The 27,527-nt window shown below is 40.8% G+C and overlaps 1 protein-coding gene across 2 annotated transcripts in view; it reads left to right on the top strand.

Moving 5' to 3' along the window:
* The window catches only part of EPB41L4A (erythrocyte membrane protein band 4.1 like 4A), a 232,472-nt gene that overhangs the window by 90,555 nt on the left and 114,390 nt on the right, over positions 1-27,527 (top strand). For both annotated transcript variants that reach the window (XM_045566141.1, XM_045566139.1), the window contains exon 2: positions 5,122-5,226. In XM_045566141.1, the coding sequence (XP_045422097.1) occupies positions 5,122-5,226 (105 nt within the window). The remainder of the gene's footprint in view (positions 1-5,121; positions 5,227-27,527) is intronic.

Here is a 27,527-nt window from a genome sequence, read left to right as displayed (position 1 = left end):
TAATTTCTTTATTCAAAGATGATTTCTTATGAACCTGAAGACTTTATACCTGAACTGCAAAATATAGGCCAAGAGGCAATCTCCGTGAAGAACCCACATGGAGGATGAAATTATCCACAAGTAAAAGGACAGAAGGACAGAAGGAAGCAACTGACAGAATAACACAAATGAAATACAAATTGGGGGGGTATTGGAAGAGGTCAGTTAGGGCAGGACTGGCAGAAATGTGAGCTGGGATGTACACCCCCACCCTAGTAGCAATTTAACCACTGGCATCCATGCTTTCTGAGTCTCGTCATACAACAGTATGACAGATGAGAAATTAAGAGGTTTTCACGTGCGTGTTTGCTTGAAGTGGTAACAGAAATACAGCATTTCTGAGACTCGCCTGGCCCTGCTCCAGGTGCTTGTGTGGACACACCTGCGCTGTACAGAAACCGGTGGAGGGAATCATGAGCCATCACATTGTTTTTTTTTTTAGGTCAGCACTGGATTCATTGCATAACATTGGTTGCTTTCCTTGTGGTTTCTTCATAGAGGATAGCAAAATATGCTAAAGGATAATATATATATATATATATTTTTTTGCCGCCCCCTCCAACCTAAAGGATAATATTTATAAAGTATTTTCAGCACCACAATCTATATAAATGCAAAACTGTCACAGAGATTGACAGTCTATGTTCTGGTAGTTTTGGAGTGATAGTTTTGGAAAGTTTCCAAATTTGGTGATTTCTTCCTCTACATGAAATGTTTGCAATTTCCATGTACTCTCCAAACTACACTGGTTTTCTAAGCTTGCTTTTGTGTATATTCTTCATCAGTACAATATTAGATACTTTTTATGCTTTATAAATATTATAGATTATACGTATGAAAAAAACCCTAACATTTCTAGTGGGCATAGAGCCATAAAAGTATTCATAGTTTGCGTAAAGATAGCCTTGATTTACATATTTTAAAAAATTGTACCATTTTATTGCCATAATTTCAGGCATTGTTCTTTCCTCTTTTGTTCACAAACCACTTCTCATTTACCTGTTTGGGACAGAAGAATTAGGTGGAGTTGTGGGGCTTTACCTGCTTTAATTATTCCATCTTTTCCTGTCTGTGCCTGGATAGGAGAAGGGACCCTTAAGGGAGATTAGATCAAGATGGAAGACTAGCTTCATGTGCCAGCATTCCAGAAGTATTTTGAAGTGACAGGAAAGATGTGTGTGCATTTTCTTCAATAGCCTGGAAAATAAGAAAATGTGATCTTAGTGGGCCAGAAATTATAAGAGAAATTCATGAAAGGCAAATGAGAAACAATTGAAGGTAGAAACCATAGCTCAAAACATGGGTGGGAGAACTGTGAAAGGTGGTAGGGATGGATTGAGTATTCCAAGCTTAGTGGCTATGGAAATATGGGGATCAGAGGAACCCTAGGTAACCATCAGGGTGATGTCTATAGAGCCTGCAACACACCCAGTGTCTTTGATAAATTCTTTTCATAGTTGCATTAGCTAGAATTTGCTTTAAGAACCCTTGCCTGATGTACTTACATCGAAGATGCACTTACAAAAAATTTTTGTATTCATGATGATATTTTTAATATACTGTTGGACCCAATTTTCTATACTGTTACTCAGGCTTTTTACTTGAGACATGGGGGCACGGCTCTTGGGCCAAACATACATATTCACTGCTCCCGGGGGAGGAGTAGGGAGGTCGGTGGTGGATTGCCTGGCTGTTCCTATCGAGTATCTCAAGAATGCTAGAAAATTTGGCTCAGAAATTGGTCACTCTGATTTCACCTCTGAGTGCCTCTGCTGTTGGGCATCCCCTTGCTATTGGGAGCCACTGTCATGAATTAATCCTAAACTCTTCCTTCTCCTTTGTATCACTAGCTCAGAAGTCAAAGGCCTTGGCTGAAACCAGGTCATGTGCCTGTGGTCTAGCTGTCAGGTGTTTGGGAGTCTGGTTCCTGCCTCCACCAAGACCCACACAGTAGGGGATTCTCTCCAAATAGGGAGAGGATTTGATACATACCCAGAACAAAATGAACTAAAATGGGCACTTCTCTATCCAGAATATTTGATATTAGAAACTTTTTTAATGTCATTGATACATGAAAGTAAAAACATCATATAATCATCTGATTACCAAAAAGTTGATAAAATTATCACTCATTCTTGATTAAAAACCAAAACAGAATAAAAAAGACCAAATAAGGCAGAATAGAAGGAACTTTCTGTTTGATAAAGGGTATATCAGGGTCATGCAGTACCAATTATACTTAGTGGTAAAATTTTAGATGCAATTCCATTAAAAGCAGGAAGAAGAAAAGGATGCATGTTCTCACAACTACCAGTTATCCTTTTATTGAGGTTCCAGCCAGTGCAGTAAGAAAATAGAAGTAAATGGGGACAGCATTTTGACAAGGAAGGACTGGAACACTTATTTGTAGAAAATGTGATTATCTAAGAAGTCTCCACAAACAAACTATTTGAAAAGAGTTTAGTAAGATGGCTAGGAGTAAGAAAGAGTTTAGCAAGATGGCTAGGAGTAAGATCGATGGAGAAAATTAGTTGCTTTCCAATATATGTGTATAATATAACAATAAAACCAAAATACGTAAGAATGAGCCCGTATTAGTTTTCTACTGCTGTGTAACAAATTACCACAAACATAGTGGCTTAAACATACCCCCATTTATTATCTCGCAGTTCTGTAGATCAGAGGTCCAGGATCATACAGCTAGGTTCTCTGCTCAGGGTCCCACAAGGCTGAAGTCAAGGTGTTAGTCAGCTGGGCTCTTACCTGAAGACTCTGGGGAAGAATCTGCATCCAGTCTCTTTCAGTTGTTAGCAGCATCCCATCCTTGTGGTAAGACTGAGGTTTCTAGTTCCTTGCTGGCTGTCAGCTGGGGGCTGCGGCTGCCCTGAGCTCCTTGAGGCTCTTCCCATTCTTCTCAGATGGCCCCTCCATCTTTCAAGTGACAAGGACCTGCAGAGCCCTTCTCATGGTTTGAATATATTTGACTTTCCTTCTGCCTTCCGTTCTGTTGGAGAAAGTGCTTTGCTTTGTAGAGCCCATGTCATTAGGCCCACTTCAGTAATCTCCCTATCTTAAAGTCAACTGTGCCATGTAACATAACATAATCACAGGAGTCTGTCAATTCAATTCCAGTTAAATTTGCAATGGAATTGTTTGTTAAATTAACAGCTGGCTCTAAACTTCCTTGAGTAGAGAAAAATGTCTAAGAATTGGCAAAGACAATTTTGAAAAAGAAAGATGAATATCAAACAAATTATATTAAACTAAATTCATTAAATCTGGGGTGTATTGGTCCTGGAGTGATCCATGTGATAGAAAGGGGGTTCATTAGTAGATGATAAAGGTGTTTCAAATCGAAAGGGAAATGATGGCCTTTTTGGTAAATAGTGGTACAGTTGTCTATCCATTTGGGAACAAAGCATAAAAATAATTTCCAGATGGAATGAAGAGCTAAATATACTAAGTAAAATTGTGCAAGTATTAGGAGTACTTAGGAGAATTTACTCATAAACTTTGGGTTGGAGGATGCCTAACCCAAATGCTAGGAAATGCGATTGGCTGGTAAGCGCATGAAAGAGTGTTTTCTTTTATTAGTGTCAGGAAAATGTAAATTAAAACAATTCCTTTTTCTCCCTGCCACCCTCCCATCCCCCCCTTTTTTTTGCTCAATCAGATTGTAAGAAATTTGCTCAATCCAAATGTTGGCAAGGATGTGGGGAAACATATACTTTCATTGAATGAATTGTAATGGTCTTTTTGGCAGTGCCCTCTGTAATTATAAGTATATATATCCTGCACATGAGGAATTTCACTTCTAGATTTTTGCTCCAGAGAAAGACACAGGTACGTGAGCACAAAGAGACGTCTATTGGATGTGGCATTGTAATTATAGCAGAAAATGCCCAACAACCTAAAGATCCGTCGTGGAAGGGCTTTTTGCTTATAAATATTTAATGGATTTTGAAAAAGGAACCAATTAAATTTAACCAAAGTAATTTAGAGGAAGACAAAATACCTATGGGATTTGTAACAAGAACTGTTTTCTCCCATTGTGTACTTTTATCAATTCGTATCTCCCTTATAATGCATTTAATCAAAACATTTGCCTTATGTTAACAATCCCTTTTCCAAAACAGTGCAGTATTCTAAAAGCAATGCAGTATCCATACATGGATAAGCTCATACTGGTGATTTTCTGAGAGAAGTTGCAACTGAACAAAAGCCCTACTTCATTACCACAGTGTGACTTCTTGGGAACTTGTTTTTCTACCCTGTTATACCTGCTAATGATGGTACAGAAGAAAGGAAGAGTCTTTATCTGTACCTGCACTATCGAAATGGGTTATTTTCAAGATTAATGTGGTATGTGGAGTGGAGCTTGCTGATTGTGTCTTACATGTGAGAATAATTGATATTTAATATGTTAGATGATAAGAATCTGTAGTAGGAGGGGAGAAGAGAGATTAGCTTTTTAGATAGGTATCAACATTTAAAAAGAAGCCAAGAGAAATGTTTTCTTTAAGTCTGTGCTTATGCGAAATAGATAAAGTAAAATACCTTCACAAGGGTTTTTCAGGACATTAGCTTTAGCAGCTTTAATCTATGGGTTTATTATTTGAGGATTGAAAATAAAAGCCTCAACTGTTATTTTAATTTTATGTATCTTTTGTATTAGTCTGTGAGACTAATGCTGTAGGTGAAAGTTGCTTTTTAAAATGACAGAATTGTGGGATTTTTTTAACCAGAGTGTTTTTTGCCGTATTTATTAGATGCTCTTCATATAAAAGATTATCTTTATTAAAAGAATTTTGTCTTGAAGATAATTTATAATCCCAGAAGAAAAGAAGCTTATATCTAAAACTGACTGCAATTTAAAAATTATTTTCCAAAGCAATTTTTTAAATACACTTTCCCTTAAATCACATTTTTCTTCGTAATTGAGGTGAAGCTTAAAGAGGGTACCATGGTCTAATAAAATTGCTCCATCGTGAGCAAAGCTAGTAAAAGATGAGAACCATGATTGTGTCCCACTGAGAAAGACAAGACACCTTGTTAAAAAAGAAATGTGAATTATTTTTGCAGAAGTCAACGAAAGGTTCCGTTGTCCTTGACCATGTATTTCGTCACATAAACCTTGTGGAGATAGATTATTTTGGGCTGCGTTACTGCGACAGAAGCCATCAGACGGTGAGTGCAATGACTTTTTGTTACATTTTTCTGGTTATAAATTTTGCTCTATCTCTGGGCTTTCCTAATGTGGTTTTAGGTGCTTCTTTGTAAGTGAAAATGACTTTGGAAACCCCAGACTTGTTTTCCCCTCATAATTCCTTTGCAGTTTTTCTCTTCTGCCAAAAGTCGGTAGAGTTGCTGGGTTCATGGCTTCTAGGAGCATATAGTTCTCTTTGCAGAGGGCTTACGTGGTTTCTGGTTTTGCAGCCATATTCTAGTGAGTGCTTTCCATTTGTGCTGTTAGGAGGACTTACTAAGTCGCTCAGTGTGTGTTAGGAGACAAGTGGCTAGGCTCGTGAAGTGATATTATTGCTTTTTAAGAAAGGAAATGGTTAAAGAGAAGAAATACATATAGCATTAAAAAAATAGTGCCTATCTCCTATCTAAGTTTTAATTGTGGAATGAGCTGTTACAAAATAAGTAGAAATTTTCATTCATGAGCTTGATGGCATAAGAGCAATAAAGGCAAACCTGGCTTTTGGTTCTGATGTCAATTATTCACAAGGGTTAACTCAGAAGAGAGTTATTAAGAAATTCACCACAGTGGAAAGACTTTGGAGGTGACGGTTTTGCAGGATGAAAGGATACTCATTAATGAGACTTTTGGTTTAGTCTAAGGAAGATCTTAACCTCAGATAGATACAGCCTCATTATGCAAAGTGCTCATGCTTACCTTAAAAATAGCCTATCTGACTTGCTTTTTATTTTTCCTCTATTCAATTGCTGTTGAAATAAAGATTTCTTCTTCCTTAATCAGTTCTCCTGGCCTCCATGGGGTCATTTGGGGTGCGTTCAGTGATACGATTTTCTAAGTGGTGTTTTTGTGCCTTGGTCCCAGGGATGTCCTAGGATGAAAAAAAGAGGCAAAAGGAACGCTATTGATGGTGGTGATCTTGTACAGGCCACAAGTAAATATAGCAGAACTGTAAATCTATACTGAAAGATTAAATTGAAGGTTATAGAAGACATCTTGCATTACATTCTTATTTTTGAAATGACATTTTTTTCTAGCAGAGAAAACTGCGGTTTCCTGATACTATCTAGTATGTCAGACCTTGCCTGGAAACATCGACTCTCTTGCTAAAGTTATATAGACCTTATCTGTCTCTTTCTCTCATTCTTTCTTTTTTACTTAGATAAGAAAAGAATATGTGAAAAGCAAGAGAATTTCAAAACAGTGGCCCCTATTGTTGCAAAAGAACTAGCAGTTACTATTGATAGTTTATTGAAAGTTCTGTAGGGTTTATATTAAGGCCAATGTTTTTCTAGTCTTACCTTCTAAGGTTTGACATTTGTGCTAGTGTTTATAATTCAGGTTTTAGGAGAAAATGAAATTAAAAAGGCAAACTCTTAAGTCATATTGTTTTGATGTGGTAAGAACATCAGGTGTGTAAATGAAAAAAGTATTCTTTGCCCTCTGAGTTTGTGTTATTTCTTGCCAGTAAACTCAGATAAAACAGATGGTTTGTAAACATTGCCTAGTTTTTGCATGTTCAAATGTATTGCCTGATTCCTTTTAATTGTGGGAGGCGGTGAGAATAAGGTTGACCTCTTAGGTGGTCAAAAAGAAGGTGGAGCTGCAGGTAAAGGTGAAGAAAGATGACCAGGAAAGAAGAGATGGCTCCCAGTGGAAAGCCCTAGGCTTTCCCTCCTTTCCCCCTCTCTGCGTTAGCCATGGATCATACTTTCGGGCCATGCTGGAACTCTGGCTGGGGCTGGGGAGGGAACAGGCTGGGCAGCCTGCAGCACTGCTAGTCAGCAGCTGTGATCAACAAGCAAAATATGAGCATGTGAGTGGGACTGGCAGTGGCAGAAGGTAAAAAAGTGTCGGCGAGGGCTTTGTGCCCATCTCACAGATTAGTGAGTTGCATGAGAAGATAGGCAGCTGCCCCAGAGAGCTGGAGAGCAACATGCCTGATGAACGTGTTTCCAGGATGGATGGGCCCCACGTGGCAGGGAACTTATTGTCTGCCCTGGAGCACCAGGCGAACGGAGAAGCCTGGAACTCATCATTCATAAGAGCGACAGCGCCCCCCACCCCCATCATCATCATCGTCAGTGCATTGGGAACTATAAACATTCTTGATGCGTTATCACATGCTCAGAACAACCCTACAAGGTAAATACTATCATGCCGTAGAGATGAAGAAACACCAGCTGAGAGGGTTAAGCACTTTTCCCAAGGTCACATAGCCAGCACGTGTTACTATCAGAATTCGAACCCAAGTCAGCACGTCTCAGCACCTTTCAACCACTGTGATATCCTGATGAAAAGGGTTTTGCAGACTTAGGGTACTAAAGAATTCTTTTTCTATGCAATTTACATACTTAATATTTGTTGAGAGAGGAGTTAAATGGCATTTTTCAATAAGTAAACATCTCAGATTGATCTTGTGGTCAGAGGGCTTATTTGCGCCTTCATGCATTTGCGTGTTCCTGTGGTCATTCAGCAGGTACTTAATGAGTGCCTGGTATGTGCAGGCCATGTGTGAGAGTGTTCTGTGTCTCAGGAACTCAGGGGAAAGGGAATCTACTGCCTGGAACAGCACATATTTTTAAAAAGGCACAAATGTTATTAATAGCTATACATTTCATGAAACCAAGTCCTGGGAAGTTTGTGTAACAAATGCATTGATTCAGGTGTTACCCATGTGTAAAGAGTTACAACTAGACAGAAATAGACCTTGTTGAGGCAAACTTCTCTCTAAGGCAGCAGTCCCCAACCTTTTTGGCACCAGGAACTGGTTTCATGGAAGACAATTTTTCCACCAGGGGTGGGGGGGATGGTTTCAGGATGATTCAAGTGCATTGCATTTATTGTGCAGTCAAACCTCTCTGCTAGTGATAATCTGTATTTGTAGCCACTCCCCAGCGCTAGCATCACTGCCTCAGCTCCAGCTCAGATCATCAGGCATTAGACTCTCATAAGGAGCCGCAACCGAGATCCCTCGCATGCGCAGTTTACAGGGCAGTGGGGATCCTGCTACTACGAGAATCTGATGCTGCTGCTGATCTGACAGGAGGTGGAGCGGATGCGGTGATACAGGCCATGGGGAGCGGCTGCAAATGCAGATGAAGCTTCACTTGCTGGCCCGCCGCTCGCCTCCTGCTGTGCAGCCTGCTTCCTAACAGGCCACTGACTGGTGCTGATCCGCCACCTGGGAGTTGGGGACCGCAGCTCTGAGGAGTGCATCTGACTTGATTTGGAACATTCTTGGAACCTTCATTTCTTAACTTTGGTTCTCAGGTAGGTTCTGTAAAAGAACCTCTAAGAAATAAACACAGTTCTTCACCAGGATGTGTTTATTGAGACTGAATTAACACAGTGGAATGAAAGCTGCACACATTAACTCAGTCTCTTATAGAAGCCAACTTCTTGGCCAGGTGTGGTGGCCAAAAGGGAGGCTCAGGTGGGAGGATTGCTTGAGGCCAGGAGTTTGAGACCAGCCTGGGCAACATAGGGAGACCGTGTCTCTGCTAAAATTAAATAATAAAAAACTGACTTCTTAATGGTGCACCACAAGGTTTGCACACTTGTAGTTCCTTTGCATAAAGACAAAGGGAAAGCACTTGGCCTGGGCATAGAGCCTGTTTTCTGTTCTGTTTGCCTTGTGCTATCCAGGATCATTCTTGATTCAGACTGGTCTGTGTAAGGATGTAGGTGTCTTGTGTCAGGACCTTGGTTCAATTTACAGAAAACTCCCAGCCTCGATTTGAGGTGTGTATAAGACAGTCTTTCATAGGGATTATAAGAATGCACTCAGGAGTCAGACCTGGATTTGTCTAATGATCCTGTCACTTACTAGTTTTAAATATTTAATATTCCCTTAAAATACTGACCATGAATGCAGAAGGGCAGCACTTCTAGAGAAGTTTGCTCCCCCCAGTGTGTCGTAGGACTGCCTATCACCAGTTTAGCTGCTGCCTCTGCAGGAACATCTTGTTCTCATGTGGCCCCGCAGCTCTGCTGGGTGTGTCTTTGCTTTGAATGGACACCGGCTCTCTCTACGTGCTGCAGCCTAATGCCTGGCACTTGTGAATGTGACACCTTACATGGCAAGAGGGACTTCACAGATTTGATTAAGTTAAGCATCTAGAGATGGGGAGATTACCCTGGATTAGGCAGATGAGACCAATGTAATCACAAGTGTCCTCATATGTGAAAGAGGGGAAGTCAGAGAGAAGATGCAATAGTGGGAGCAGAGGGTGGAGTGGTGCAATTATTGGAAGCGGGCCTTAAGCCAAGGAGTTCAGGCAGCCCCTGGAAGCTGGAAAAGGCAAGGAAACAGAGTCTCTCCTAGAGCCTCCAGAATGAACTCAGCTCTGCCAACACTTTGATTTTAGCCCCGTGAGATCCATTTTGGACTTCTGATCTCCAGAACTGTAAGATAATAAATTTCAACTGCTTTAAATCACCAAGTTTATGGTAATTTATTACAGCAATGAAAGGAAACTAATACTTGGAGATAGAGTGTGAAGAATTTTATTCTTGTTTGCTCAGTGGGAATATGAGGGCTTTCTTGTTTGGGTTCTTCACATTAGGCAGAAACCTGAAACACTGTTACTTTCCCTGAGTAATAATATCATACATCCTCTGCTGCGGATGCTTAGGATTTCGTTGTGATTAGAGCTGCACGTGCATCCTCAGATGTTTATGGGCAATATTAGTTGCTGCTTCAGAAGTATTTAGGTTCCTTATGGGAGAGGGATGGCAAGATCTATTACAGTGATAGGTGGAGACTTGAAACTGCAGCAGCACAGACTTCTTCACTTTAAAGAATTGGTGAATTTGAAATTACTCTGAGGTTGACAAGAACTTGAACCATCTTTTGGGCTTGCAGAAGTTATTATAAATGAGTTGTGATTTGGTGGAACAGATAGCTGCCTTTGGAGTTACAAGATAGGTTTGAGTCCTATGGCTGCTAATGCATGGTCAAGTCATTTAATTTGAACCTTGATATCCTTATCTCTAAATTGAGAATAAAATTCTTTTTCTCCTCAACTTTCAGGAATGTTGTAGGAACAAATCAGAATGCATGAAAACTCTTTGTAGATTATAAAGTGTTAAACATGTAAAAGGCCTTTCCTGTTGAAACTAGAATGGGAGAAAATATTGGTGATGATGTACATTTTCTAAAAAGTGGAATGGGGGAAGAAGGAAACGGTCTGGAGAAAAAGAAGACAGATCAAACTCTAGATTCTTAAACACCTTTTGAGATTTTTGAGGATGAGTTTTGTTGATATTGAAGGCAATATTAAGAAATGAATGTGATTTCTCAATCCTGCTTCTGGTTTTAAAATTAGTTTTAAAAGGGAAAGCACTTGGCCGGGGCACAGAGCCTGTTTTTCTGTCCTACTCTGACTTGTGCCGTCCAGCTTTGTTCTTGATCCAGACGGTCCAGACTGCCAGGATGTAGGTCTCTCACATCAGCGCTTTGGTTCAATTTACAGAGCACTTCCAGAAATTATAATCGTATCTTATTTTACCATTAGCACCCGAGGCTCCTTTACAAATTGTTCCTTCAAAGGCAGAAGTTATATATAATTAGAGCTTTATTCAGAGTATGGAAATCAACATGGCTTTGAGAATCAGGCTGCTGGATTGGCTCCCCTTTTTGCCTCAGAAGTCCCAGAAAGGGGAAAACAGGAAGCACACAGATAAAGGCAGCACATAAATATCTTCTTCCCCAGTGAACTCTTCCTTGGCTTCACCATGTCAATCAAAGCAGTCAGAGACTTCCCACCTTCTTGACTAGCCCACCCCCAGGCACACATCACCACTGCCTCTGACCTGGATCTTACCACCTCTCGCTTCTTCTCTTCTGTATCTCTAACTTCCCCTCTCTATTCAGGGGAGTTCAGGTCTCCCGCATTTAAACCTCCTTTCCCCTATACCCATGCCCTCCTTTGTCTACTGCCGTAGTTGGGTCCCTCTGCATCACACCTAAACTCCAGAAAACCTTGTTGAAGTTCTTTGCCTCCACTTCCAAAATCCCCTGCATTCCTAAACTTCTCACTGTTCAGCTTTGCTCCCCATCGCACCACCCCATTGCTCAATCCAAGAGACACTTGGCCCTTCTTACGTAGCCTTTCTGCTGCATCGATGCTGATGCCTTGCTGCTCCTTGAAGTCTTCTTTCTCCTTTTGTCCTTATGACACCACATTCTCCTTGTTTTCCTCTTTTCCGGTTTTCTTCTAGCTGTTCCTATGCAGTCTTCTTTATTATCACCATTCCTCTGCCTAGTCTATAAAATGTTGGTATTCACCAGGATTTCGTCCTAGATTTCCTTATGCTCTCTGTATAGGCGCACACATTTAATGCTACCTCTTCTGGTACTATTTGTCTCTGAAATAATTTCTTTAAAAAATATAAACTACCCTGTGTGTGTTTTTGTATTCTCCGCAATGCCCCCAAATGCCCTGATCCTCATGCATTGTGAGCAGCAGCAGGCAGGCTCACATCTGCACTCTCCACCATGAGTAATGGCGCTCCTCCTGCACCTTCTGGGATTGCGTGTCCTGGCACACACCCATGATGACTGATAAAATGTGTGTAAGTGATCATGTGGGTCCTGCTGCAAAGAAAGGAAGACTGAAGATTGTCATGCTGTTATTACAAATGGGAATGTTTACTGTCTGAGCTGTCTTCAAGCATCTGGTGGAGGAATGGAGGGAAAAGATGAAGAAACAGAAAGGTCATCTTGGATAGCCCTTGACTTTATGAAGAACACCGTAAGCAGTGTGGCAGCGTGGGGGGTACTGACGACAACACGTGAAGGGTAACTGGGAAACAACAATGGTGGCTTTGCAAGAGTCCAGGGCCCTGGAAGGGAATGCCAGAAGCACGTGTGTAGGGCCCCGCAGCACGGAAGCTCTCATTTTCCTGCCGATGAATATGTGTTCCTGGGTAATCCCATGTGTTCCATGGTTTAAATTACTATCAAAAGACTAATGACCCTCAAATTGATATCCTCAACCCAGATATCTCAAGAGACATCGCACTGTGTAAAGAATACAGGCTCTGGATCTAGACTCTCTGCATTCAGACCGTGCTCAACTACCAGGGAGAGCTGCGTGGCATTGAGTCTTCCCAACTTTTCTATTCCTCGGTCCCGCTGTTTATGAAGTGGGGATAGTAGCAATACTAGTAGCTTCACAGGGTGATAGTGAGGATTGAAGGAATCTGTATAAAATACCCAGAATGGTGCTTTAAACTGTGTGCTCAGCGTGTGTTAGCTCCTCTTCACCACGTGGATGCCCTGCAGGTACTTCGAAGGCAATGTATTCAAAACTGAAGTCATCATCTTCCTCTCCAAATCTGTGCTTTTTAAAAATGTTCTTAAGAGCAGTGATTTTTTTAAAGAATTTTTTAAAAAACCATGTTGTACTTGTGTATAATTTTAGCTTGAGAATAAAAATTTTATAAGTTTTAACACATGCAAATCTTTGGTTTCTCATTAATATTGACATTGTAAAATTGAATTGTCATATTACTCTTAAATGTACCCAGTGAATCTGTATATCATAGCAATTTTGTATTCTTCATCTGTCTTTCTTCTTTTTTTTTTTTTTTTGAGACAGAGTCTCACTCTGTTGCCCGGACTAGATTGCCGTGGCGTCAGCCTAGCTCACAGCAACCTCAAACTCCTGGGCTCAAGCAATCCTCCTGCCTCAGCCTCCCGAGTAGCTGGGACTTACAGGCATGCGCCACCATGCCCGGCTAATTTTTCTATATATATTTTTAGCTGTCCATATAATTTCATTCTGTTTTTAGTAGAGATGGGGGTCTCGCTCTTGCTCAGGTCTCAAACTCCTGAACTCAAACTATCCGCCCGCCTCGGCCTCCCAGAGTGCTAGGATTACAGGCGTGAGCCACCAAGCAGGCCTTCATCTGTCTTTAAAAAAATAATGAACAAGCTCTTTCTTAGAAGTCAGAAATTTTCTTTATTTTTTATGGCCTTCAACTTATATTTCTATTCTATTTTCTCTATAAAAGTTTCTTATATTTTTACTGACAAAATATATTCATATATAACATCATACATACAAATTGGACTTTTGAGTTTATTTCCTGAGACCTTAAGGCTCTAATTGTTATTGAGCCTTGAGAGTAGTTATTACAGCCATGGTTATCATCAGTTAGTTAAAACTACAAAACACTCATTTTTATAAATATTAAATGAAAAAAGTAAGCATGTATTGGAAATGCATCTCTTAAGGAATGGGGCTTTGTCTTAATTAGTCCAGGTACTCCTCGATGATTATATTTTTGGAGTGAGATAAGGCTCAGCAATAATATTATTCCTATTTTTTGTTTTTATAGTTATGAGTACTGAGTAGCCTTATTTATTTAAATAGATAGGAAAGGAAGGAGTTTAGCTAAAGGAAGATTACTCAATTCCTTGAACTCTTTCTGCATTATATGGCAAAAAAAATCACATAGTGATCCTTCATCTAAAATTATTTTTGGTATCTCTCAGGTACCTCAAACACAAAGCAGTCATCATCTTCCCTTCCAACTCTACTGTTTATATCTGAGAGTAGTGCTTCTCAGATCACTTAATTAGGTTCTTCAATTTAGTTGAAAGCAATGCATACAAAACCACCTGACTGGCTAGGTGCCTTGGCTCATGCCTATAATTCTAGCACTCTGGGAGGCTGAGGCAGGCGGATAGTTTGAGCTCAGGAGTTCAAGACCAGCCTGAGCAAGAGTGAGACCTCGACTCTACTAAAAATAAAAAAATTAGCCAGGCATCGTGTAGTTCTGTAGTCCAGGAGTTTGAGGTTGCAGTGAGTTATCATAATGCCACTGCACTGTACCTGGGGAGACAGAATGAGACTCTGTCTCCAAAACAAAACAAAAATGGAAACTGAACCAGCGTCAACACTCCCCTCTTTAAAAAAAAAAAAAAAAAAACCGCCTGACTTAAAATTTGTTACTCAATCTTTGTAGTAATTCAACTTCATAATTTTTGGTAAATGTATTAATGCTTTACCAAGACTTATTAAGTATGCTTTTTTCTTAGAGGCACTTGTTACAATCTAATATACCTGGAAGACAGCCAAAAAATTATTACTTTCAGCCGATATTTGCCAATATAAGATTTTTGATAAAATGCTTTTATCTAATTAAGTACTTTATGTTTTCATCAGAATCTTGTAGCTGCAGATTTAGTTCATGCAGCTCGTGGAAGGTGTCCAACATATAACTCTTTGGCAAAACCAGTCATTAAACCTCTCATCCAAACTAGCTTGCTTCCTGTCATTTGTCAGTTTAAATGAAAATGTTAACTTGTGTTCTGTGAAAAGCATTTCACTTGGAATTCTATTCCTAAGATGGATAGACAGATAAGGCACAGCATTTTGTCACCTAGGTGAGGCAGGTTTGCCCTCAGTTAAGTCTTACCGAGACTTTGTTTTATTCTTACGGGTCTCCTCCTCATGAGTCATGCGTATTTTGACAATAGCTGGAGGATGGAAGTTGCAAGATCATTAAACAAAAATCATCACTCCCTGTGTGCCTTACTCTGTGATATATCTCATTTCAAAACCACCTAACTGTGGGCCAAACCGTACTTATAAAACTTTGCCTAGTCCTTCCCAGAAATCTGTATAATGTAGGGAAAGACATAAAAACCCTTTCCTCTGATTTATGGTGTCTTTATTAAAGGCAACTTTGCTAACACCAGAATTTAAAAAGTCTTGCTGTTTCTCCGGGGAGTTTTCATACCCTGGGGCAATGTGCTATAGCGGCCTGACTTGGGTGAAAGGTGCCTTTTTACAGTAAATCCGGAAAGGAGAATTTTGAAAGGGGAGTGCAGTGGGAAAGGAGACCTTACATGCCACCTTAATTTCAGGTCTGTTTTTAGGTTGATCAGGCATAGAATGAGAGTGTGGATGGATGCTGAGGATCTGGGAATTAAGTCCCTTAAAACTATCTGTTGCCCGTGTATCCCTTGGGAAGTCTTCACTGCAGCATCCCTCAGTGGCTGCACCTTTGTTGGAATAGCTTAGTGAATGCCACCACCGTCCACCTGATTGCTCAAGCTAGAATCTTGAGTGTCATTCCTGGCTACATGGTCTCACCTTCGTCAAAGCTAACCAGTCACCAAGTTCTGTCATTCTACTCCTTAATACCTAGAGTGACCATATAATCCACCATCCAGTCCAGGATACTTTGAGAGTGAAAAGGGGGTCACTGTTAAATAACTAGCTGGGACAACTGGTGTAAACAGGACTCATGGTCACCTGCTAAATCAGTCTCCATCTCTGATTTTTAGTCCAGGTGCCAGAAGATTAGCTTGGCTTTCTGTAAGAGCTTTTGCCTGGCCTTCCTGTCTTTGGTCTTATTCCCTTCAATGTTTTCCCCAGTGCAGTTGCAGTTTTCTTTTAGAAAGGCAACTTTACTGATGTCTCCTCTACGGCTTACAGTTTTTTTTTTTGTTTGTTTTTGTTTTTTTTTTTGAGACAGAGTCTCACTTTGTTGCCCGGGCTAGAGTGAGTGTTGTGGCATCAGCCTAGCTCACAGCAACCTCAAACTCCTGGGCTTAAGCGATCCTCCTGCCTCAGCCTCCCGAGTAGCTGGGACTACAGGCATGAGCCACCATGCCCGGCTAATTTTTTCTATATATATATTTTAGTTGGCCAGATAATTTCTTTCTATTTTTAGTAGAGACGGGGTCTCGCTTTTGCTGAGGCTGGTCTCGAACTCCTGACCTCGAGCGATCCACCTGCCTCGGCCTCCCAGAGTGCTAGGATTACAGGCGTGAGCCACCATGCCCAGCCTGGCTTAAAGTTTTTTAATGAAATTTTAAGGGAAAATCCACACTCCTAAACATGGTTTGCAAGGTCCTTCAAGATATGCAGCCCTTGGTTACTCTCGAGCTCCTTTTCTTGCAATGTGACTCTCAGTTCCCCGCCCCAACGCATCCTTCAGGTGCTGAACTACCTGCAGCTCCTCACCTGCACCACGGTGTCTCGGGGTGTTGTGCACAGTGCTTCCCCTGCCTGAACACCCTTGTTGTTTTCATCCCTCCCTTCATTTTAACTTGGTTAAATCCTGTTCTTCCTGATCACACGGTATAGTCTCTCTGATGTCTCCTCCTTCCCAAAGCTTTCCTCCACCCGCTAGAAATACCTTGGGCTTTCTCCTATCACAAATTGCAAATACTGTGGATGTTGTGTTTCCCTGTTAAATAATACAATTTGATTGGAAGCTCCTGAATCCTATTGGATTGAATCCTATTCACCCCTTTGTTCCCACCTCTGTTGCTGTGAAGCAGGGGATCTGTAATGGTACCAAGTGGAGGAACTCTCCCCTGGATGGTGTGGGCAGGCCAGCGGGAGGTGAGGCCTTGAGGAGAGCTCCTCCCCCGCCCTGCTTTGCATGTGTGTCTGCTCCCTCCTGTCCTGCAGTTCTTTGAATTTATCACCTTGCTTCTCTTATGAAAGGCCTCTCCTATTGTTCATTTAAACCGGATTTTACCTATATTTAAAAAAAAAAAGAAGAAAAATCTTTACTGAGATGTTAGGAAATTAAGTTGGAAATTTATGGGATTATAAGGAATTACAGATCTAGGATATTTTCAATGTGCTGGCAGCTACCAGGTACTGTTTAGAATATTCCTGCATACTGAGAGGTAGGGTAGTACAGTGTGTAATAGAAGGAGGTATTTTCTATGAGGATCTGAGTCCAGGCAGTGTCACCTATAGCTGTATGGTTGTAGATCCCATAATTTTAAAAAATTAGCTTATTATAAACAGTACTTTTAATAAAAGAATAGATTTTTCTGTTTCTCTATAGTTGAACAGTGTCTAATAAGAAAGAGAGATGTTGTTTTTCTGGAACATTTTCTGTTCAGAGTGGGTCTGATCTCTCCTGAGCACAGTCATATGATACATCATGAGAATTCAGGAGCTGACATGCTTGAAAGAACCCTTGGAAGTACTGAGAGGGGAGCCTCCCATAGGGGACCCACAGAGTCACTTTGTTGCATGCTTTCCTCACTGTCATGCCTGGGAAAGGCAGAGCATGCTTTCATTGGTTCTCAGTTTCTTTGTTGCATGTGTTGATTTTGACGTGGTTTTAAAATTGCTCTTGAAGGACCTATATTTGTCTGGAATCAACTCCATGACACATCTTGAACTTAATCATTTTATAGTTTTTTTTTTCCCTTTTCCCTCAAGTGGTTGATCACAATAGGCATGAGTATGTCTTCCATGGGTCCTGTATAATAAAATATTTTATCCTACAGCTTTAATAAATTTGTTTTCCAGGTTTAGAGAGGTGAAGGACAGAATTCTATCTTGTATAGAAAATGATTTTTCATCAGTGGCACCTACTCTTTCTTTCTTTCTTTTTTTTTTTTTTTAACCAAAACTAGACTAAAGGAAGGAACAGTTGCATATGATAAAGGTGTAAAATAATTTAAAACAAAACTATCGGGAATGACAAGCCTCAACACATATACGTACATTTAAATATTTGTGGGTGTGTGTTATATTTTTGTACATAAAACAAGGTACACAGGTATGCTAAGTGTTCTTCTTATCAATAAAACAGGTACCAGAGAAATTTCTGTGACCCACATCTTCTTATGTAGTTATGTAAGTACGTGAAAGGAACAATTGCTGGTTCCTTGAGTATGACCATTTTATTAAATTAGGCTGTCCTCCCTGGTTAAATCAGAATGAACTATAGACGGTGGAATTTCAGACAGTTGATTGATGGCTAATGGAAAGCAGTTATTTTTAGAATTAATGATTCTAGACATTTTCTTGATTATCATAGAAAACTAGTTTTTTTTTTCAGATCTAGAATTTTGATACAAACCTCTGATAAATTAACCTTGATTTAACCTTATTCTGAATCTTAAGAGGATTTTCTCCATGAATATAACAAGCAATTTAATTGGGATGTGTCAGTAGCCTACTAATAAAATGTACTTTATGGAATATTATTTTATCTTGAGTTTTATAAAATTTCAGATATATTGCAGTACTAAAAGCTGAGTGTCTAGTTTGTCTTTTTTGTAGACCTGCTCTAGTAAGAGAGGGCCTATTGGGATTGTTGAAAGTTGGGCTTTTCTGGGTGATTGGGACATACCTGCTTTCTCTTTTGGACTATGAATTTTGGAAGTTGCCTTTTAGAAGCTGATGATGTGTGGGAACTTAGCTTAGTACAGTGGTCTCAAGGACTTTATTTCCAGGGGAGAGACGGACCAAAAATGTATGTTCAAATCTTAGGTAGTGATGAGTGCTTTGAAAATAAGATGATGAGTGACACAGGGCTTCCTTCCACTGGGTGGTCAGAAGAGGCCACTCTGAGATGACATTTAAACTAAGGCTTCAGTGACAAGAAGGGGAGGAGTGTGGTGGGCAGAAGGAATAGCTGGTGCAGTGGCCCTAAGAGAGGGACAAATATGAGGTGTTGTAGAACTTAAAGGAGAACAGTGATGCTAGATAGTGGTGGGAAAGGGGACAAGGAAGTGGGAAGGTGGCAGGGTCCACATGGCAATAGGGCCCAGGAGCCTCCAGTAGGCTACATATATGGGAATCTATTGGGAGTTTTAAGCTGAGGAATGATCGGGTCTGAAGGGGTAACTGGTTTTGGGGTTTGGGGAGTCAGCTGTTCTGTTTTGAATATGTCAAGCTTAAAATGTTCATTGGACATCCGAGAGATGTTAGGTGAGTAGTTTGGGCTCCTGGGAGGTTAGAGTCACATTTAGGAGTCCCCAGGTTTTTAAAGTCATGAGACAAGATATGGTCATTTAGGGGGGGAAAGATTACAAGTGCAGAAGTGGAGGGGCGAAGCTGACACACGCAGCTGTGCTGTGTAAGTTGGGTACTCTGGAGTTGGCACAGCCGTGGGGTGGTGCTGAGCCAGGCGTGCAGGCCCTACTTACATCATAGCCCTTTGGGTTGGCTTGGCTTCTTCGTGCCGCGTTGCTTTGTTAGCTAAAACTACATTGACATTCAGCTACTGGGACAGAGTTTAAACAAACCCTAACTTAACCATGTATATATTTTAATTGCTACAATTTCAGGACATGTTAAATTTAGGATTTTATTTCAAGATAAAATGATCTTGGCCTGGTGTGGTGGCTTATGTCTAATCCTAGCACTCTGGAAGGCTGAGGCAGGAGGATCACTTGAGACCAGGAGTTGGAGACCAGCCTGAGCAGCATAGTGATGAGACCCCCTCTACAAAAAATAGAAAACTCAGCCAGGTGTGGTGGCATGTGTCTGTAGTCCCAGCTACCGAGGCAGGAGGATCACCTGAGCCCAGGAGTTTGAGGTTGCAATGAGCTGTGATGATACTACTGCACTCTAGCCTAGGCAACAGAGCGAGACCCTGTCTCAAAAAAAAAAAAAAAAAAAAAAAGATTTCATAGTCTATACAGTGATGTCTCACTTATCCAGATTTTAGAAATGTGTAGCTACTTCACTTATCCAAAATGTAGATGCAACTTACTAAGAACTGAAGTGTCTTGAGCAGCCAGAATTCATTATCTGAGAGTCTATTTACAGGATTCAGCACTTTTCTCATAGAATCTGCCATCTCTAAAACTATGTTTATTTTCATTTTTAGGAAGAAATCCAAACACGTTGGTTATTATGTGCTCTGGCCCTAAGATCTTTGAAGCAGTCGCATAGATCTATGACTTTTGGCAGGGCTTGGCAGGGACAGTTCATCTCTGCTTCACTTAGTATCTGCTGGAAAAGCTTGCAGGCTGGTGGCTGGAGGCATCTGAAGTCTCAGGCATGTGTCTGGTGGCTGATGTTGACCTGGGCTGGGGCTGGAACACCTGCATGGAGACATTCTGTTGTCGCTTGGCTTCCTCACCACGTAGTGGTTGGTTTCAGTGGCAAGTGTCCAGAGGGTGAGAGTGAGGGAGGGACAGGGAAGAGCAAAAGCTGTATCACCTTTTATGACTCAGTCTCAAAGTCAGGAAGTGTTATTTCTATTGCATTCCATTGATTTGGAGCGAAGAGAAGGCCAAACAACACTTAAAGGGAGGAAATATTACGTTACACCTTTTGATAGGCATAGTGGTGACTAATTTGAAGACATGTTTTAAAACATGAGAGTCTGTCCTCTGGCCAAAAATTATATTTTTCCTACATGTAAAATGCACTCATCCCTTCCAAGGCCTCCCAAATTTCATATTTATTATGACATTGGAGTCAAGCTTAAAGTCTTAATCTTATCGAATCAGACTCTCTGGGTATTTTTCTTCAAGTTTAACTCCTTGAGTATAGTTCCTTTTAATCTGAAGACGTGTGAATTAAGATAAGAAAGATGTATGTGCTAACCCCTATTCAACATATAGTAGTGGGATCCACAGTGCAACATATAATGCATAGGATAGCAGTATAAATGCTTCCAGTTAGGAAGCGGGGAAGAGGAGGCACACAGAGGTTACTAGTACATAACAGTTGTGAAATCTAGCCAGACACATGTAGGCATTTGTCTGATTAGGGCTTGGTCTCACTACCTGTGAACTGCTGACAGTGATGATTGGCCTGTCTTGTAGGCTCTTAGTTTTGTTCTCTGGGCTTCCCTTCTTGTTCTGTAAAAAGTAGTGAAGTAGTGTGCATTTGCAGCTGAGTAGTGTTCTCAGCTTGCTTTTTGCCTGATGAGGATTGGAAGTCTAAAGGCCTCTTTTCAGTTTGTAGCATCTCTGTCCCTTTCAACCCAAGCTGGTATAATTCTTCTAAAAAAACTTTGTGGATTTATTATGAATCTACTTTGTTAGACAAAGGCAACACCCACAAATTGCTTTGAAATAAGCTCTTCTGTACCTTAGATCTCCTACAAGGCTGTTGGGGAAGAGTGTCCTTAAGATTATTAGAGAAGCATTTGTTATCTTGAAAAGATTTATGAAGCATCATATTAAATCTTTTTTGAGGACTTAATGAAGGGTTTTACAGTTATATAATGTTTTCCTGACAGCAAGCAGGATTCAATCTTTGCCTAGAAGCCATTTCTTAATTGTAGCACTGTTTGACTTCTGATAAGACTAGGAATGAGAAAATTTCATTGTCAAGACCAGTAAGTCCTGGATCCTTGATATTTTAGTAGTTTTTATTTTTAGCTTATCTCTCCCCTCTTGCATTTTATTATAGGCAGCAAAAAGAAGCCAATTGGTACTTTCAGCAGTTTACCTGGAAATCTCCTTATCTGGATCATCCAGCTCGTTAGGTACATTTTTCATTTTCCATGTTGCCACAGGCAACAGCATTGCTAAACTTTCTGCCTCTGCCTAATAAGGTCCCTTTTCTTCCTGTTTCCAGTGGCTTTCTCTTTGCTTCCCTGTAGGCCCTGTCAGGCAGCCTCCTTGAGGGCCCTCAGACTCCCGCTAATACTCTCCTTCCCGTCCCTCCTGCCGCCTCTTTCCACACTTAGGAGAAGGTGAAGGGAGTGGGCCAGATCAGGGAGGGCTTTAGGCCATCATAACGGCTTTGGTAAGAAAGGAAATCACTGAAGGGTATTGAACAGAAGAGTGAACCGATCTGACCCACATTTTAAAAGAATTTCTCTAACTGCAAGGACAGATAAAGGGAAGGGATACCGTTAAAGGAGTAGTTGAAGAAATCCAGGAGAAAGGTAATGGCTGCTTGGACCTGGGAGTGATGGGAATTTGTCAGATTTTCTTTCTATTTTGAACATAGAGCCAGCAGGATTTGCAGATGGATAGAAGAGATAGAAGTTAGGGATTTTGACCAGCGCCAATCCATTTACTGAGATGGTGAAGACTGTAGGAGAACATGTTTTTTGGGGGAGGGAATGGAATCATCAGTTCCCTTTTAGACATGTAAAGTTTGAGGTTCTAATAGGCATCTGAGTGGAGATCTCAAGTAGGCCATTGTATTTAGGGGAGAATTCTGGTTTGGCTATAAATATGGGAGTTGTCGGTCTATAAATGACATTCAAGGCCAGAAGCCTTGTGTGAGGTGTGAGCTCCAGCAATCCAGGCTTTGCTGGTTAGGGAGATATCGAGCAAACAGCAGCAGACATTGTGAAGGTTTCCAGTGAGGTAGGAGGAGAAGCAAGAGGGAAGAGGGTCCTGGTAGCACGAGACAAGTTTAAAGAAAGTGGGTGAAGACTCTGTCATTAGTCTGCAAGGTGGAGGTCATTGCAGTCAGTACTAAAGTGGGTTCAAGAGGAGATGAGATAGACAGAGAATAGAATAACTTTTTCTTTATTTCCCCGGAGATTTATTTCAAAGAACAGAAGTAAGATGGGCAGGTGTGGGAGTCAGAAAAATTATTTTGTTTTTTTAAAGGGGAGAAACAAAGGCATGCATTCTACCAGAAATGATCCTACACAAAGGGAAACTTTAGTGCAGGAAAGGGAGCAGAAAGTTGCTGGAACCATGTTCCTGAAAGGTAGGAAGGGGTGGGCTTAAGTGGAGCATGGACAGATGGATGGTGCCTCCCCAGTGATAGGGGGAAGACAGGACAGCACAGATGCAGGCAGGTTGGTAGGTGGCATGGGAATGCGCATGCATGTTCTCTTCTGGTTGTTTTAATTTTTTAGTGAAATAGCCCAGATCTTCAGCTGAGAGTGAGGAAGGGAAAGGAGATGTTAGAGGTTTAAGGACAGAGGAGAAAGTGATAAGGAATCATCCTGGAGAATGATAGAATAAAACATCGTAGGATTCTGGGTGATACCGAGGGTTCTCTTGGATTATTGATAATGAATGTCAAGTGAGCCCACCTACGGGTGTGCAATTTGAGCCTCCAGTTATGTTCAGCCCCTTGGGTGCTGGCATGGAGAAGGCAGGGAGTTGGCGTTAACTACGGGTGGTTTTTAGTGAATATTATAGAAGGAAGGGAATTGAGGATACTTATAAGTGAGTAATTGTAACGACTAGTGAGGGAAATGAGGACATGGTGGAAGGCAAGGGGGAGGGACAATGAAAAGGTAATAGGATCAATGAATTGGGTGTCCTGGTGGGGTCAGAAGGTTAGAGGGAGTAAGCTGGGAAAAGAGGATTTGGTAGTTGAGTAAGAATCTTGAAATGAGGGTTATGCACACTATTGAGACAATATTCTGGAGAGTGGTTTGGCCTGAACATAGGGTGAATGGCTTCAGTTCCTTGGAGTGACTGTTCTCTACTTTAGGGCAAGTTGTTTAACTACTGTTTTTCCCCATTTGCAAAATGGTAATTGTAGTAGTTCCTACTTTATAGAGTTAACAAGAGGATGAAAGGAGTAAATACATGAGTCTTCAACAATGCCTGGCACATAGTAGGAATTTAATAATTAGCTATTATTGTATTTCTATAACCTAGAGTGGTGCCGGGGCCCATGGGTGAGAACTGAAGAATAGTCCCTGGGGCCAGTGACCCTTTATGAGGAGCCAGATGGTCCAACAGCGATTCAGTGAAATCCACTTCTGCTGAAAAATGGGGCCCAGTTATAATTACCCCTCCTTCAGTGTAGCTCACTCCAATGATAGGGCCTTGTTTTTGTCACGACTGTGAGATAGCTCTGTTAAGGTGAGTTTTACCTGAGGTCTTGAGGCTTATGTGATTCATACCAAGGAGCAAATTAAAACTATATCCTGTGAATGTTGCTTGGAGGGCCTGAGATCTGCTTATGGGGACAGGGGAAAAGCACAAGTAGCTATCACCGCAGTCCTGGATTTCTTGGGACCTACGTGTGAATTATGTTGAGTCCTAGAACTCCCCAAGAATGACCTGTTATATCATTTTTTAAAATCTTTTTGGCTCCATTGTCCCTGATAGATGTTCAACTCTTTTTACTCCCTTGGATCAAGAGATTGTACGCTGTGTTGATAAGAACTGTGTGTGCCTTTAAGGCCTTTTCTTTGGCCTACAGGAAACATTAAGTATCACTGTAGCATTCTTAAATTCTCCAAAGAAGAGCCAGCATTACACTCGGTGTGAAACAAGATGCAGCAGAGCTTTTATTATTTCATGATTTTTTATTTTAAATTTTTGAGGGGTTATTTTACTATTGGAACTCTAGGACTAGTCTCCAAAAGAACAATTGGCAAATGAAAGGTTGTGCCCTGAATTTAATACATATATTTTGAAGGTTAGGATATTGATTTACTGGACAGTATTGGAGTTTTAAACTCTAATTCTCAGACTGTTACCTCAGAAATTAATGAAGTTTACACATCATCGGCCGAGATAGATGAAAGCAAGCCCAGGGCATTTAGCCAAGCCTGTAAGAGAGTAAGAAGGGCTGTCATTGGTCTACGGGTTTCATCAATGCTGTTATCAGGATTGACAGGACTGAAGTGGTAAGGCTGCCTATCCGCTTGCCTCTTACACCGGCAAAGGGTCAGAGCTGGAGAGGACTCCTTAGTGACTGGGTGTTTGGGGTGCAGTGTGTTAACTCTCTCCTGTGTTAGGAAGCAGACTGTATGAAATCAGGGTGGGAGAGCAGGGTCTGCTTTAGCTAATTGTTACCTTCCTTCAGAGTAGGATCTAATCCACCTTGTGAGCATCTGCAAGCATATATAGGTTATACATTTGAAATAGGACAGAGAGAGGAGTGGCAGGGGAGTTAAGTGACTGATTGATAGATTTTCCTAGAGAAAGGAGTAGCCTGAATATTGAGTAGTAGAGAAAGAGTAGCCTGAATATTGAGAGTGACAGCCATAGGGTCTTTCTCCTCGTGACCACCTGGGTAGGCCAGAAGGCTACGCACCAGAGTACAGTTCAGAAAAGCCCTTCTCTGGTGGCCCAGCACCACATGCCAGTGCTCTGCTCTCTGTTCCTCTTTTCCCCCACCCTGGGCAAATGAAAGGACAGAATGGACTTCTCTTTCCGGAAGTCCTCTATGAATATTGATTGCTTAGCTAAGTGTTAGCTGTTGGGCAGCATCGGTTTCAATAGAGTACACGATTGTAAAGGACTTGGAATATGACATTCTTTGTTGTTACTTAAAAATGGACCACTTGCTTTAAGAGCAGTTGAGCCAATAGACATGTGTTTTATAAAAATTTAAGGCTCTCTTCTCCCCCATTTATGTGTTTTGAGGAAGTTGGGTTTTTTCCCATGAACACAATGTTCAGTGATTTTTTTTTTTTTTTGGTGAAGTCTTCATACACTCACCTTGCAGAGTTAATTTTCTTTGTACATAATCTCATTATCTTATATGTACTCATTTATGTAAGTAATTATTGTCTCACCACATTGTATTGTAATTATATGTCTATGTGTCTCCTGCAAGGATGTGAGGGCCTCAAGGTTAGGGACAGGTCTCATTCATCTTTGTGTTCCCACACTCCTCTAGACAGTGTCTGATATGATATATAAAGAATATACTGGATGTTCCATAAATGTTGAATGAATGAATGATATCCCAGAGTCTGCCTCCAGAGTACTGGCAACCCATGACTAGTATTCTGGATGTAGCTCTTAAAACTGGGATACGGTGTTCGTTGGCAAATTCTCGTGGCCTTTTTTCTCTTTGGTTATGGTATAGCAGCCTGTTTCATTGGGATCTGACATGTGCTATGTTTGATAGTTTGTTGATAATGAGTGGTGACAAGTGCTGTCATAGCATAGCTGCTTTGATTCCAAGGTCATATCTTTCCCTCGGTTGAACGTAAGTGAGTTTAACATTTCAAGATCTTGGCTTATGAAACCTGGTGGCTTGTGTTTATTATTTATGTTCTGGGGCATTTATCATTGTCTGACCTCTGTAACCTCTGGTTTCCATTTTGATCAAATGAGATTTGTTCGCGGCAAGATCTGGGCTGATGCTTAGCATAGCTAATGTGCAGTGAGTTGATTGAATAGACTGTGACTGAATCTGGCCACCTCTTGTTCTTGCTGCAAAACTGCAATTTCTGACTCATCTCAGGACTTTCATACTATATTTTTTCACCTCACAAATGTAATCATTCTCAAGGAAAGAGATTTATTTTAAAAATATACAGATTATTACTAATGTGAATTTTTGGATAGGTTAACCCATCTTTCCTATTACATTTAGTTAAAAATTTCCTTCCTATTTTCTTTACCTGGCTTTTTTAATGACCAAAAAACATTCTGGTGAGACAGGAAAGCAAAAAATGAATTGAAGAACCTGTCTGTAAAGTTTGTCCTCTTGAGATGATGATGTTAGAAGGAGGAATTTAAAGGCTCCCTTCTAATTTCTACTTCCTCCTGGTTTCAGGATGAGACTTAGAGTAGTAAGAGCAGAGGCTCCTTCCCTTCCCTCCAGTTCTTGTCACAGATATTTATTGAGACCCTGTGAGTAAGTGGGTGTAAGGCCTAAAATGAAGGCCCAGTATTATGTGTGCCTTGACATCTGGGGACAACTGGGAGACCCTTCCATCTACTGTGTTCTCGCAGATAAGGCCCCCTAGCAAACAACCTTCCCAGACCCCAGCCAGCTGACAGCTTCATCTCAGCCCATGGAGCCTGGAGCAAAGCAACCTACTGACCTTCAGAACTCTGAGATAATAAATGGGTGTTGTTTTAAGCCTCTAAGTTTGTGGTCATTTGGTGCACCAGCAACAGAAACCTAATGCAAGTGTTAATGGGTACTTGTGTTTGTTTTCCTTGGTTTTCTCCTTTGAAAAATCCAGTCAGTAGTCTAACCTTTTTGTTTAACGTGAATGGCAAGAAATAGTGCCCCCCCCACACCTGATGTTTCCATTTCATGGAATAATCCACAGCTTTATATATGTGAGGGATGGGTCTGCTCTGTGTCCAACACACAGCTTAACATTCAAATTGAGTTTACTCTACTTGTATGACCCAGAGTTTGCCTGGGAACCATTATTTTTAACACCAAAGCCACGTCTTCAGTCACCGTGGGCTCCAAAAGCATTTCGCTGGCAATAGCCGCTGCTTCAAATGCCTTTTCTGTTTTAAAAGTGAGCGATTCAAGACCTTTAAAAAATGAGAGCTGATGAACACTAGAATAATGAACATTGTATTTTAAGTTGCTACACTCATATATATTGGTTACTTTTTAAAAAAATTTGAATAATTGAAACTGTTATATGAGTGGTAAATAGTGTAGATTATATGTGCACCTGAATAGAGTTTAGTACCATCATAAAATCTTACAATAAAAGGACTACGACATACATTCAGTATGAGTAATTGCTATTATACATGGTTAGGAATAAAGGTAAGGGGATTGTATAAAGCATTAAATTACTATTTATGATTACTGCTATTGTTAAATAGCAGAGCATTTCTGCCCTCAACTGAGGGGAAGGAGAGGGAGAACTGGGCAGGTAGGTTCGCCTGGACGAC

The sequence above is a fragment of the Lemur catta genome, chromosome 12 (genome assembly GCF_020740605.2).
Source record: "Lemur catta isolate mLemCat1 chromosome 12, mLemCat1.pri, whole genome shotgun sequence".
NCBI lineage: Eukaryota > Metazoa > Chordata > Mammalia > Primates > Lemuridae > Lemur > Lemur catta.
This window is presented reverse-complemented; position numbering and strand designations above follow the sequence as displayed.